Source organism: Pipra filicauda, unplaced genomic scaffold (assembly GCF_003945595.2).
Source record: "Pipra filicauda isolate LSUMZ 115617 unplaced genomic scaffold, ASM394559v2 scaffold12_size5214236_pilon, whole genome shotgun sequence".
Classification (NCBI taxonomy): domain Eukaryota; kingdom Metazoa; phylum Chordata; class Aves; order Passeriformes; family Pipridae; genus Pipra; species Pipra filicauda.
Genome location: NW_024103763.1, coordinates 2,757,801 through 2,771,458, shown reverse-complemented (window position 1 = coordinate 2,771,458; position 13,658 = coordinate 2,757,801). Strand labels below are relative to the sequence as shown.

General features: G+C 38.9%; 1 protein-coding gene across 1 annotated transcript in view; it reads right to left on the bottom strand.

Annotated features, from left to right (window-relative positions):
• Window positions 1-5,512: 5,512 nt before the first annotated feature.
• MAP7D2 (MAP7 domain containing 2) overlaps window positions 5,513-13,658 on the bottom strand; it is a 38,661-nt gene continuing 30,515 nt past the window's right edge. The window contains exons 12-18 of the mRNA XM_039378162.1: window positions 12,739-12,943; window positions 12,517-12,621; window positions 11,279-11,332; window positions 10,550-10,628; window positions 9,693-9,879; window positions 7,720-7,999; window positions 5,513-7,135 (exon numbers count right to left, since the gene is read on the bottom strand). Coding sequence (XP_039234096.1) covers window positions 7,750-7,999; window positions 9,693-9,879; window positions 10,550-10,628; window positions 11,279-11,332; window positions 12,517-12,621; window positions 12,739-12,943 — 880 coding nt within the window. The 3' untranslated portion in view covers window positions 5,513-7,135; window positions 7,720-7,749. The remainder of the gene's footprint in view (window positions 7,136-7,719; window positions 8,000-9,692; window positions 9,880-10,549; window positions 10,629-11,278; window positions 11,333-12,516; window positions 12,622-12,738; window positions 12,944-13,658) is intronic.

The following is a 13,658-nucleotide window of genomic DNA, read 5'->3' as shown; positions in this document are numbered from 1 at the left end:
ATCTGTTCTTTCAAGGAGGCATTTCATTTTCCACATAAAATGTTACTGTTGGCACTGAACTTTGCTGAACCGTATTATGCTAATCTAAAAAAAAAAAAAAAAAGTGGAAATAAAACACTTCCTTGATTGCTGGCAAGGTCAGGCACAGCAGCAGGCAGAGCAAGGGAGCCCAAGCTGTGCTGGGGAGCGTTGCCTGGGCTTTCCTGCACTGGCAGGGCTGACCACCACAGCAGCTGCCGCTCAGCACCTGCTCTCCACTGAGGTGCACCAGATAAAGTAAATTAAAAGCTTTTTGTAAAGAGTGGGTGAGCTTGGTTATCATACACAATTTGTTTTGTTGTCTGCAGACAGAGGCTGTAGATGGTGACACTAAAAGGGAAGCAGCATGTTGGAGCAGTGAGAGAGGGTCTGATGGAGTCAAAACTCACAGGGGCATGATCCACCATCAAGGACTGCAGTTCAAGGGTAATCATGGTTTTACCAACCAACCTCTCATAATATCTAAAGGGAAATGTCTCTTTTGTACTTCACTGTCTTGTTATGCCTCCTGATAAGATTTGCATGGCTTCATAAACTTGAAACTCTGCTTTTGGAAGAGTTTCACTTTTATGCTTTCTTCTTCTGCCCCTCACCCACCACTACCCCTTAGTGCAATCAGGCATTTTTTTATTAAACTACTTTCACCAAACCACAAAGTGTGTCTCCTGTCTTGAAATGAGAACAAGCTGCCTAATTCTTTGTAGGCATGCTACTCATTTGCTTCTTCTAATGATAATAATAATAAAAAAATATTTCTGTTGTTCAGTGGAACAAAATTAGGTAAACCTCCAAGTCCCCAGCAAAGGAGCATCAGCTCTTATTTTACAGAAAATGAGATATTGGTGTTTACGTCAGTTCCTGAGGTCACTTGTCAAAGTAACTTCAAATCTGTAATACCTTATCCAGAGAAGGCAAGAATTTGTTACAGAATAAAGCAAAAAGCCCAAATTCAGTTTTAAGAACTAAACAGCTTTCTGGGGAACTGTGATATTTTTTCAGTCTAGGCTCAAAGCAACAGATAATGACTCTCTCCTTAACTGAGGAAATAAGTCCTACATTATTTAGCCTTGAAACTTAAGGAAAGCTGAAATGTAATTGTTTAATTAAAACCCAAAGGAATGTGAGAGGATGACTGACTGCATGACTTGGCTCTGATAGTATCACCAACTTACTCTTCAAAGAGAGCATCTAGCAGGCCTGGGTTCTCATGACGTAAGGATGCCCGAATGTTTTATTTATAAGGTTATCATGGCTTTCCTGTAACATGTGAAAATGTGCCATTGCTGGGAGGCGTACAGCCCGTGTAAACTTGGTAGGATTTTGGCAGAATACCAGTGAAAACAATCTCAGTGTATGAATTAACACCAATGTGTGACATAAATACAGTAACAGGATTTTAAAAGCAAAGGCTTTGAGCTTATCACCCAAGGGGCTACACCAGATGAATTTGAGGAGGAAGGCAGGGGCACAAAAAGGCTGCAGTTTTTTGCCTGTGCAAGAGCCAGTTCTTGGAAAGATGACAGCAGGAGAAATCAGAGTGAAACAGCAGGATGAGAAGTCTGAGGAGAGATAAAATTTCAAAATGTCCAGCTCAAGACATTGTGGGCATGACTGATACTGATTTGCCTCAGGGACTTTAGTAGTAAATATGTGGTAGTAAATACATGCAGAGTATCTTAGCATTCTTCAGTGACTGTGACCTTCACCCATTCCTCAGCTCATTTATTTGCTAAATCCACCAGCAGTTTCATTTGCTACAGGACACTTTCTGCCCTGAAAACCAACACTGGCCCAAGACCATCAGCACAAATTAACCTTGTAAAAACGTAGGTTAGAGATACAAACATTAGTTGCCAAAAGGGAAGAACTTGTGACGCAGTGTTCAGCTGGGGAAGTTTTGGCCCCGTCTGACCAGGATTATATTCCTTGCCTGTGCCAGCGGGGCTTCACTGCTGTCCCCAACACACTACTGCACATATTCAGTCTCCGTAAGACTCCTCGGAGTTCCTGTTCCTCTGCCTTGAGTGGTGTGGACAGTCTGTGTCCAGACACTGAGAGAACAAACCCACTCCAGCAGGCAACCACCAGAATCTGTATTCTCTTGCATTTGTGTATCTGAACTGATGAGAGGTTTAAGAAAAAGCAAAAGGACTGAGTGAAAACTGTTCTCAGATTGAGACCTCCCACCAGGAAAACTAGGAGCAACTCCATAGAATTTATTGCTATAAACCCCCACAGCTCTGCATATTTAAGGTGCTAATAATATTTCAGACAAAGCTGTTATATGTATTTTAAAAGAGAGAAGTTACTCTGAAAAGGGATGAGTGAGCATATTAATGTAGTGTTACAGATATTGTCCTGATCCTGCCTACTGTGCTGCTCACATACTGAATTTGGTGAGAGAGGCTGTTATTTCTAGAAAAAAAAGGAGGAAATACTGACAGAGTAATTTCCCCAGTTCTGAACATCTCTCACACCCCTTAATTTTTTTCTCCAGTTACACAATTTTAGGTTCTTGGGTCCATTCCTCTGTACCATGTCAGTCACCTACAATTGCAATTGACTTCAACTTATTCCTTTTAGGCACAGCAAGATCTAAGTGATAATGCAAAGCTGCTGGTTTGAGCTATTTATGTAACTATTTTAAAAACTTATTCTTAGAGCAAGGACTTCATAGAACAAGCAGCACATTGCTTACCTTTTCCTTCTATTCATTGGATCTTTCCTGCCTCATAGTTGTTTTTTCTCTGGAAATCATTAAGGCTTGATTTCAGCAGGGATACGCATCTATTTTTGCAAAGCTCCCAAGTGAACACGACACACTACCTTCCAGAGCATTTATTTTGATCCTGAAAATTGCAGGCCTCTGGTAATCATCAAACCCGCTAGTTTAAAGACATTACTACCTCAGCCTTGAATTGTTAGAAATGCTGTAAAACTTACACAAGTTGGAGAACAAACAAGGCAACTGAGAAGAAAACAAGGATCTGAAATTATTCCAGTGGTCAGGAAACCATTTTCTTATACTTTATGTAATTATTTTAAAAGCTTAAACACCCTCTTAAGTGTTTCTGCCTGCAGTTTTAAGGGATTTTACACTTCACACGTTGCTTCAACAGACACGTTAAAATTGGCTGAAAGTGAACAGCATCACCTACTCTTCAGCTGTAGGAGATCATAAGGATAAGATAAATGATGGGCTAAAAAACGGGGGAAGAGATGAACTTTGTGCCTCACTGTGTTCTGGACTGGTATTATTGCCACTAACAGCAATAACAAAAATGCATCTGAATATTTTGAGTTTTCTGTTATTTTTAAGTGTTTGTATTCTGGACAGATTGAATGAATTTAAAACCTCTTTTTCTTACAATGAAGAAGAAAATCCAGAGAAAATTGCATTCAGTCCTCACATACATTGTATTTTCCAGATTTCAGCACAGTTGGCTCAGCAGTGATACACTTTTCAGAGTTTAATACTGATACTGAAAACCAACATTCCCAAAGGTCAGGTAACTGCCAATTAGATATATTTGTGCACATACATACACAGAGGCAGTGTAGGTGAACCACTGCTCTCTACGCTGTTTTTGGAGGCAACCAACAGCTTGAACAACATTGCCCTGAAATGAAAACAAACTAAGAGACTTTTTCAGTTTCTGCCTTGCTCTTGAATAGGAAGGGAGAGGAGAGGAGTAAGGAACAAGTCCCACAGGTCACTAAAACAGGAGGAGGAGCAGCCTATTCCTGCTGATTCATTTGTGCTGCTTACAGGAGTAAGGATATGCAGGATACAGACCAGGCTTAGAGCAAACAAGATACAAACCTCACAGAGTAACTAGTCTTCAGCTCTTGAATACTGATCTATTTACATTTTAATACAGGGGAGGGGCCATAGGCCATAGTTTAAACCCTTATGGGAAGGATATCTCCTTCTAGGGTTTTCAGGCTGCTGTGCAGCACTGAAGCCCAGAGGTGTCCTGGGGCCCCAGGCTTCTCTGACCTGGGAAGATCCCCACCCTGGCAGCCAGAGCAGCAGTCTCTGCTATTTCTGTGGCTTTCTCCACAGAATTGTACCATTTGTACAATTACAAGAGAGGATGATTCCCTCTCTTTTAGCCCTTCATCACTAGATGAAAATGCAGCCTGGGCATCCAGATCCAACCCTCACTGATGCAATTCTGTTTTGAAATTCACTCACTGGGGAGACAGAGGTCTGCTCAGGGCCTTTGCTGGGGCCCAAGACAAGCTTTGGGTGTCATTTCCCAGGTCAACATCATGGAAAGTGCTGAACCTAATCAGAGAGCTACTGTGATGCCCAATCACCACACAGGTATTATTTATTTATGTATTAGAAACTTACTAATAGCTACATAAAACAAATCTGCAGAAGTTTACAATTTGGGTTATCACATCACTTTACTATACAAGTAAACTAAAAAAAAATAATCCATTCAACCATTTATAAAAAAGCCACTCAAGGATCAACACTCAACTCTTCTTACTACTGACAGCTTGATTCTCAAGTGCTTTACAGGAGAAAAGGTCTACCAAAGACCTATGTGAGTCAGTAGTGATCCTCCACCACAGTTTTAAAAACAAGGCTTATTGCACAGTTTTGAATCACAGCAGCAAACACCAGGACGGTACTGGTATGAAGAGGCTGTATCACCAAAAGCAAAAAGAAGCGATTTAACCCCTCACCTTCAGATATTCAGCCAAATTTATAAAGTTACATTTGAAAGCAAATATAAATGTGAATATGCAATCTCTTTCTTAACAAATACTCATTTATCTTGCTTCCTTCAATCTAGTAAATAATTGAGGGAACAAATAACATGAATGATTCAAGAGTCAATACAAATGAGATGAACTGTCACCATGGAAAGTATTAATATACTTCATAATAAAAGTAGATCCTCTCATTTTCAATTTTGACTGATGATTTAAACAAAATATATTTTAAAATTTCTCCCCAGAATTTCACTAAAAAACTAAGAGCAGCTCCAGGCCTGGCCTCTTTCTAAGCAGCAGTGTGTGCATGTAGCTTGAAAAGAAATCCAGCATTTATGTCACGGATACTCTTACAGAACAGCTCTTGCACACTAAACAGAACAGTGTCTAATGGACACAGCTTCCAAGTTTTCTTTTCCTTATTTTCTTTGCCCGAGGGTAGAGGCTGGGGCTGTAAACTGGCCTGTATACTGTCACTAGCACCCTGGATGCCATGATTTGGAAGCCCTCACCTTAAGGCTCTTCTGCCACCAGCCTCCATTTCCTTGGTGTATTGGCAAGACCTCAGAAAGAAAATGAGTATATGGCAATGGGAACAATGGTGAAACATTTGGAGGTTCTGACAACTACTCCTTCATTCAGTATTCCACTCTCCTTCAGAAAACGCCTCAGAACAAATTAACATATATGTGTTTTTAAACGAGTCATATTTTGCTGGGAATAAAAAGCACTAAGAAACAACTCAGATTCATAAATGAAAATGTATTTCACCTTTATACATGCTATACAGGTCATGCAAATACAGAAATCTACAGGTTATACAATGACACCATAATAAAATATAATATGACATTTGTCAAACACAATGTATTACAGCAAAACAAACTGTTTCCGTTTGTTTATTATTTAGGAAATAGATGAAGGACTAATTTGGAAGACACAGTACCATGCTACAGCTTACTGCACAGTCCAAAGAAAGTATTTCTTTGACTACACTAACATAAATAAAGCTGGGTTGTTGTAGGTATGATTTCTTTATGCATTGCACATAATGTCACTGGTTACTTTCCCGTTGCTGACTTTAAAGAACACAAGAATGGTGCTACAACTGAGCTCAATCTACACTGTGAACTCCCTTACATGTGGAAACAAAACCCAAAAACAAACAAACAAAATATAAAATAAAAAAACCCACCCCCCCAAGTTTTCACTTCTTTTGTGTTAGTGTCCAAAGAGAGTTGTATTTAAAATTCAGTCTTATAAGGAACTGGACAGAAATGTCCTTAAAGCAGCACCTGATCTAGCATAAAGGTTCACCAACAGAAATAAAGTTAACATTGTATGGCACATGATGTCCAGATCTCGTACATCCTAATGTGAACTGTTCCATACAGAATGTGAAGGGCCCCCCAGTTCCCCACATGTGTCTTGGCCTTTGTGTTTCTGCTGCAACATTCACATATTGTTTTGCTGACTAAATCTCATTTTGTTGAGTCTACAGAAGACAAAATACTTCTCTGTGTGATCGAAAGCCTGCTGGTATCAATCAAGTGTCTGCATCTTCAAAAGTTAACATATTATCTCACCCTCCTGACCATCACTTGGATCTACTACAGCTATACTACATATATATTAAGGGATTACACCAGGCATTTTGCCTACTTTGCTTACAGGTGTTACACAAACATGTTTTTAAACACACAGTTGATAGTTGCTCCTGGACTAATTAATATTAACCATTAAGTGCCACTAGTGACTAAAAGTGTCAATGTAACCGTAATGGGATAGTTCCCACACTCCACAGTCAATAAGAAGGCTCCTTTGATTCCAGCAGTTGTATGTTTTTCAAGCCTCTTCAGTTATAGTTTTGCATTATACACCTCATAAAAGTTGCCAATAATTCCTTATTAAAGACAAAAAAAGATAGGCACAAAACTAAAGTACAGTATATTATTTTGTTTCAATGCACTGTGGGCAAACCCCATCATTATTTACAAGAAAAAGATGTCTAAACGGATGTATGGTAAAGTTTAGGGAAGAATTATTTCAAAATAAAATGCACAGGTAAAAATCACAGTGATGTGTTGAGATGAATTTTAAATTAAAAAGTGCTTTATTAGCAGCTAAAGCTCAAATTCTAATGCACACTCGTCTTCCCTGAAACCATCAAGGCTCTAGATCATTGGTTTTACCAAAAGCAGCCAGTTATTCAACATATTTATTTCCCTGGGAAGACAAGTTATATTCAGCTGTGATTATTTGGAATCCAGTGTTCAAGGACTGCAGAAAGCTTTTTCAAGTGACAAGCTCATATTTTACTGCCAGTAGCATCACAGGGATATATATCCTCCACAAATTGTTACCGCTGTCAATTAAAAAGAGAGAGAAGAATATCAAGTCAGCCACACCAGTTAGATGACCTCAGTTTTGTAATTTAGAATATACTCTTTCAAGAAGGCCAACTGTGGCACTGTACTTTGAAACTGTCACTGAAGCCTGCTGTGATTTTATACTATGCTGGCTTTTCAGGACATGTGACTCTACACCGTGCTGCAAGTATTTACAGCAGCTGAAAGGAGTAAGCAGCAACAATAACTACCATTTCCTAGACTGACCCCACTTTTAGCTGTTTTCTTCATGCAGACAGGCTCCAAAGATATACAGGAAAGGTATTGTATTAATGAAGAAAAAAAACAACCCTTCTCATTATATTCTCAATGCATAAAGGAAATTTTTCCATTTACCTGGTACTTGTGGTTGCTATGATACAGTCAGTTTGCATATGATGCCAATTTGCAAATAGGAAAGATTATGCTGAATTTAAAGATCTAGGAGACCAGCTTTCTTCCTCTATCCACACTGCTGTGTACAACTGCTCAATGTTTCTGGGAAGCTAGTAAGAAATCACAGCAATTTATCATATCTAAGATGTTTATCACAATACTGTACCTGTATCTGTTCTGCTGAAAAGCGAGGCTGTCAACAGATAGAATTAAGTGTATTTTCCTGTCCTGGACTGTTAAATCCCTCAATCAAGTTTTTGTTACAGTCATCTAGGCTAATGGTATCACTGGACGTCTTGGAGTAGGTAGCTTGTCCTGTGAAATCCAAGAGGTCTTCAAGAGCCTTGGCATTACTTGTCCCATTTTGGTCCAAAGAAACACCCGGCATAAGTTCATTCATGGGTGAATATTCGGGAATAGAGATAAGTTCTTCTTTTGAAACCGGGCTATACGAAAGATAAACGAAAGGAAGATACAGAATAAGGGGTGGGTAACTTTTCATTAGGTAACAATCAAATTAAACTTCTGACAGTTCAAAAACTTATTTTAAAGGCCAGCTGCAGCAAGACTCTACCTAGAATACATCCTAATCCAAAGAAAAAGACATTGCACTGTTCAGGATGGAAGGTCGTACCTAATCTATATCCCTTAAAGATTAAGTTTTGGGGTAGTTGTGTGATGTGAGCACTCATCTCCTAAACCCACATTTGCTATAGTTTACCAGTCACTCACTGTTTCAATCCCTGCACCATTCCCTTACCTAAATGTTTATTACACCTTTCAAATTACTGTCCTGACCCTGCAACATTTGCTTAAAGTGCTCACATTTCACAACTTAAATAAAAAGTTATTTCTTAAGACCTTATGATATACTTCAGACATAGAAATCCCATAATTAAGAAATGCTGTAACCAGCTGCTTTGCTGAGACTAGTAAGGCTAGCGCATTTTAGTTTGGAGAAGAAAAGGCAGAGGAAGGATTTCACAAAGATTTCTAAAACCATGATGGGGTGGGGGATGAGTTGAGGACAAAACTATCGTGGCATGAAATGCTGCAACACAAACCCTGAGGGGTGCCCAGTGCCACCAGTAACAAACTGACCAAATAACATAATTTACAGATCAAAGAACATAATTTACCCAGTGAGACTGTACTGTAGCACTTGTTCCAGGTCAGGTCCTGGACACAAACATTATCAGCAGGTCAAAAAAAAAAAAACCAAACTTGGATGAACTCATGGGCAACGTGTCAACCAGTGGCTGTTTAGAAGGGCAAGGCAGAGTTAGTTGCCCCCTCTAATATCCCTAATGCAACACTTCAGTGTGGGCTTGGATTGCACAAAATGGTGGGCTCAGGTGTTCTCCCTCACTAGGTTTTCTTACTGATACTTTCTGAGACCAAATAATGGGCTAAATGGAGTTGTTCCAGTAGGGCATTTTCTATATATTTATGCATATTTATTGGAAATACTGAAACAGTATGAGAGGTTCAGCTGTCTTACTGATTAAGGAAGAACTGTATAAAAAAATCTACATTTAAAATTGTCTTAGCAGTCTTAAATTAACTGCCTATATTAAAAATATGTAAATAATAAAACTTAAATTAAAATTAAAAAATTCTTCTTTTCTGCACGTCCTTCAGTGAAAATCCAAGAGTATTTAAAAACATGAAGTTATTTACTGATTTCCATACACTACTACTTGTTAAGTACTTAAAATGCTAAATGCATTATTTTCTTTACTCTGTATGGAGGCAGAGAAGCTCATGCATCACAGCTGTGCAGCCAAATTAAAAAACGGTGATACCAGAACAATATCTACAGTAGCTGCTTTCACAAAACTATCTGAAAGGTTTGGGCAAACTTGCATGGAATCTGTAAGCAAGGACTGTGGAAGGATTTCAGAGCCCACACACACACCCCATCCCCTGCCAAATATGCGAGAGTGAGATGAGGTTCTGTGCCTCTTGCTTGAAACACCAACTCGCATCCTGCCAGGAGCAGAGCACACCACAGTGGACACGTGACTGCCACGCTGGGGAGGAGGTGAGAAGAAAAGCAGTAAAGTGTTAACAAGTGAAACAGAAAATTTTGTGTCTCATATGAATTCCGCAATCCCTCTTGATAGATACGCTCTGTACCTCACATCCATGGACTGAACCTCATCTGTTGAATCTTCCATGCTGTTAGATTTCCCATCAACAGCTTCCAGCTGAATAAGTCCTGGAACTGACTTCAGTCCATTAGCAACTACATCTTGGGAAGGGATTACAGTAGCAGCACTTTCTAAGCTTTTATTTTTCAGGCAGGTTGCCAATCCATTGATCTCTATAAAAGAAGGTTAGAAATTATTACAGTAGAAGCTTCTTTATTTAAATAGTTTTAGGTTATAGACTGAGTAGAAAGGAAGACTGGCAATGCAGTAGGACTCAGTATAAATCCATGACTCATCATACTACACTGTCATTCCTCTTTTCCACTCCAAAATTGCTCTTTATGCTACATCTTTTAAATTTGAGGAAACAGGAAGAGAATGTTATATCTTTCATGTCATGTACTAAAAGTCTTAGCCTGGGGAAGTAAACAAAATATAGATAAATGTCAGATACATATGTTTTATTTAATAATACTTTAAATAATATTTTTATAAAGTCAAACTACATTTAAGATTTAGAGAGACTATATAAAGCTTGCAAGCTTGGTTGTGTGCAAAAATTTTCTACCTACAAAATTTGAAGGCAGATTGCAGCAATCAAATGTATTCACACATTAGAACTTTTCATTTACAAAAATGCTACCTCAGGTACTAAAATGGAGGAGAAACTTTCTTCTGCTTAAGTGGCAAAGTTTCTAACATTTGTCACTGATGCAAATGTAGCTGTTCTTTTTGAGATGAAAGCAAAGAATTTATGAAAATACACAATGCTGTGCCTCAGATCACAAAACTCTGAAGAGAAGCAACTGTGAAAAAACCTCAGAAAAATATGGCAATTTTTACCTGGCTGGTTGAGAACAAGTGCCTTTGGTTGCTTTTCCACATTCAAAGTTGATGGTATCTCCAGTTTTGGCTCTTCCTTCTGAAATCAAGTAATGACTCAAGTCTATTAGAGGAAGGACTGTAACCTTCATGGGACTGATTGGATTCGAAATTTGTGAGACTGCCCAGGGCCACAGGGCAGTCAAAGCAAGGCCATCAACAGCAAGACAGGATTGGCCCTCCCCCTTTAATTAGGCATAGCATTTTTTTTTAAATTCAAAAGGAAAACATTCTCTGAAAGTAACTGAAGGAACGGTTTCCTTAGTAGACTAGAAGTGAAAACCTGACTGTCACTTCCTAGCTGGACACAACTGCATTGTTTTCAATCCTACATTCCTGACAGGTTTAACAAGGAGAGCTCAGTAACTAATTCACTGGCTGGTACAAAGCACGAAAAGACACATCAACAGCAGCAAACATTACAGCTCCAGCATCCAGAAACAGGCTGTGGCCACTTTGCTGGATAGTGAGGGGGGATTAACCTGCAACACTTGCACAAAGCTGTGTCTCTGCAGCAGTGGCACAGCAAAGGCTGTGACAAACCAAGAGTCATTCTCAGTTTGAAATACAACTAAAATTTGAGTCTAGAGCGCACCCAAGTACACTTACTAACATGGAACTACTCTAGAATTTAATTTCCACATCTGGAAATAAAACAAAAAAATCATGCAATCACATACAGTTTCATACCTTTACTTCTGGTGTTTCGCTCTTCCTTGTTCTCTTCATTATTTCATCTATTCTCTACAAATAAAAATAATTTGACGATAAGACAGCAGACAGAATATTTAACACAACAGACAGAGAGAAGACGACAGAAAGACACTTTTCTTTATTGTCACGGCCTCATCCTGGCCTGTCTTGGAAAATGGAGAACAAATAAGAAAAATAAAGAAAACAAAGGGTAGAAAACATCTTGGAGCTGGCTTTCACCTATCAGATCTCACAGAACATGACCTTCTCTGTAGAGGCACTTTAGAAACAGGTATTTTAGTTCCAAGTGTTTGCAGTTACGAGTTGTGCTCATTTCTGGAACAAGACATTAGTTTAAAACCAACAGCAATTATTTTAATTTGGTTCTTCTTCCAACTATTTCCAAACAGTTCCTTTAAAAATAGTTAGCCTTTTTGAATAGAAGAGTAAAATGAAGTATCTGAAGTTATTCTTGCTGGAAATGTATAAGGTATTATCCTAAAATACTTTTGTTTTCCTTCTTTGTTCATTAAAAAAGGAACCCATTTCAGCTGTAAGACGCTCTGGTTTGGTATTATAATCTCCAACTGAAACATGCTCCCAGGGCAGTCGTAAACAGTTAAAAATGTATTGGAATAAAATGGACAGATGACCTTTTGTAACCAGACAGGGGTTCTGCAGCTGTTCTCTCTTTCCTGCCACAGAGTTGTAGACAAAGTTAATTTATGCAGCTCCAGCCACTTCCCTGTGCAGCACTGGCCACAGTCCTGCTGCCTCTGCACAATGTAACCAAGAAACAAGCCAGGTGGGAGAAAAGTTGTTTGTTAATCACATAAACTTTCTCCACTAATGACACAGAACTTCTGTTGAGAAAGTTTCCAACAAAGTCATTCATCTTCCTCAGTAGTCTGTGATGTCCTGGGTTGGGTAGCAATTGACATTTGCCTTGACATGCCATTCCCTGTTTGTCTCAGGCATTTATTTAACTGTGGAGGTAGAGGCTGATTCTATGTTTGTTCAGTGCCTAGTAGAGAGTCATTTGCCTTAGGCAATTCCACTTTGTTACAAATATTGATGTCCATGTTCCCCTAACATGTAAGTAGCAAATACTAAGTTTGACATAACTAGTCATCTGTAATCCCTTCAGATTATTGTTAGTATATACTATTGGGTACTTCCTGGATTATGTATTTAAATAAGAAATGAAATAATTATCTAGAGATGCAAATATCTACCTTCTTCCGTTCCAGTCTTTCTTGCTCAATTTGCTGCATGATTTGTTCCCTTTCAAGACGGAGCTGTTCAGCTGCCTCCCGGGCTTTGATTTCTGCTTCTTCCCTCTAATCAAAATGTGTAAAATGTGACAGGGCCATTATTTATTTCAGGCAGATTACCAAATACTATAAAGTATTTATTTATATGTGTACAAAGTTTCACATTTCTGCTTGAGATGGTACCTGTTTCTCAAGTTTGGCCTGGAGCTCTTTTTCTTGCTTTTCCTTTAGCATCTGTTCTTCCTCAGCTCTTCTCCTGGCTTCCTCTTCTGCCTTTTTTCTGGCTGCTTCTTCTTCACGTTTTCTTTCCTCCTCCTTCTTACGAGCTTCTTCTTCCAGACGAATCCTTTCTTCTTCTGCCTTTCTTTTCTGTTCCTCTCTTTCAAGCCTGCAAAAAACATAACAGTATGTTTAAAAGGCTTCACCTTGTTTAGCATGAATCCTGCTGTATCAGTAACTGATAGCATATGCATCAACACACATGTTCACGAAAGATGCCAAGACACAGCAAAGAGGTTGAACACATGCTCAGCATTCAGGCTGCTATCAAACTTTAATCTTATTTTCAATGCCTAAAATATTTCACAGAAATTAAAATTTCCATTGAAAAAACAGGTATGATCAAAGAAAAAGAAAACATTTCAGTTTAGAGTGTCAATTAGAGGTAATAATAAAATTAAGTTTCAAGAATAAAAACATCCCTTTTCCCCAGTACTTGACACCCAGAATTCTGGTATCTGCAAGCAAGCAGGTTCTTTTATCCTTTGTTTCAGCTGAAGATAAACAGACTGGATGAGCAGCAGCAGAAGTCCACAAAACACAGTGGAACACTAGAAAGAGTGGGTCTAAAGTCCACCTGTGTTGTTCCCTGGCCCACTGAGGGACATCATGCTCCTTTGTCACCACAGGAGAGCTGCTTTGCAAGTGATCATTCTTATCATTCTATGGGGGATTCAGAGCCAAAGTGGCAGGAGCTGGTGATTCCACTCCCACCCACCCCCACTGCCGTGTTTTCAATAAGAAAAAACAAAGTTGAATCTAGACATGCTGAGTTAGTGATTTACTATTACGAGTTTGAAGGAAGGGTTTGACACTTGCAACCA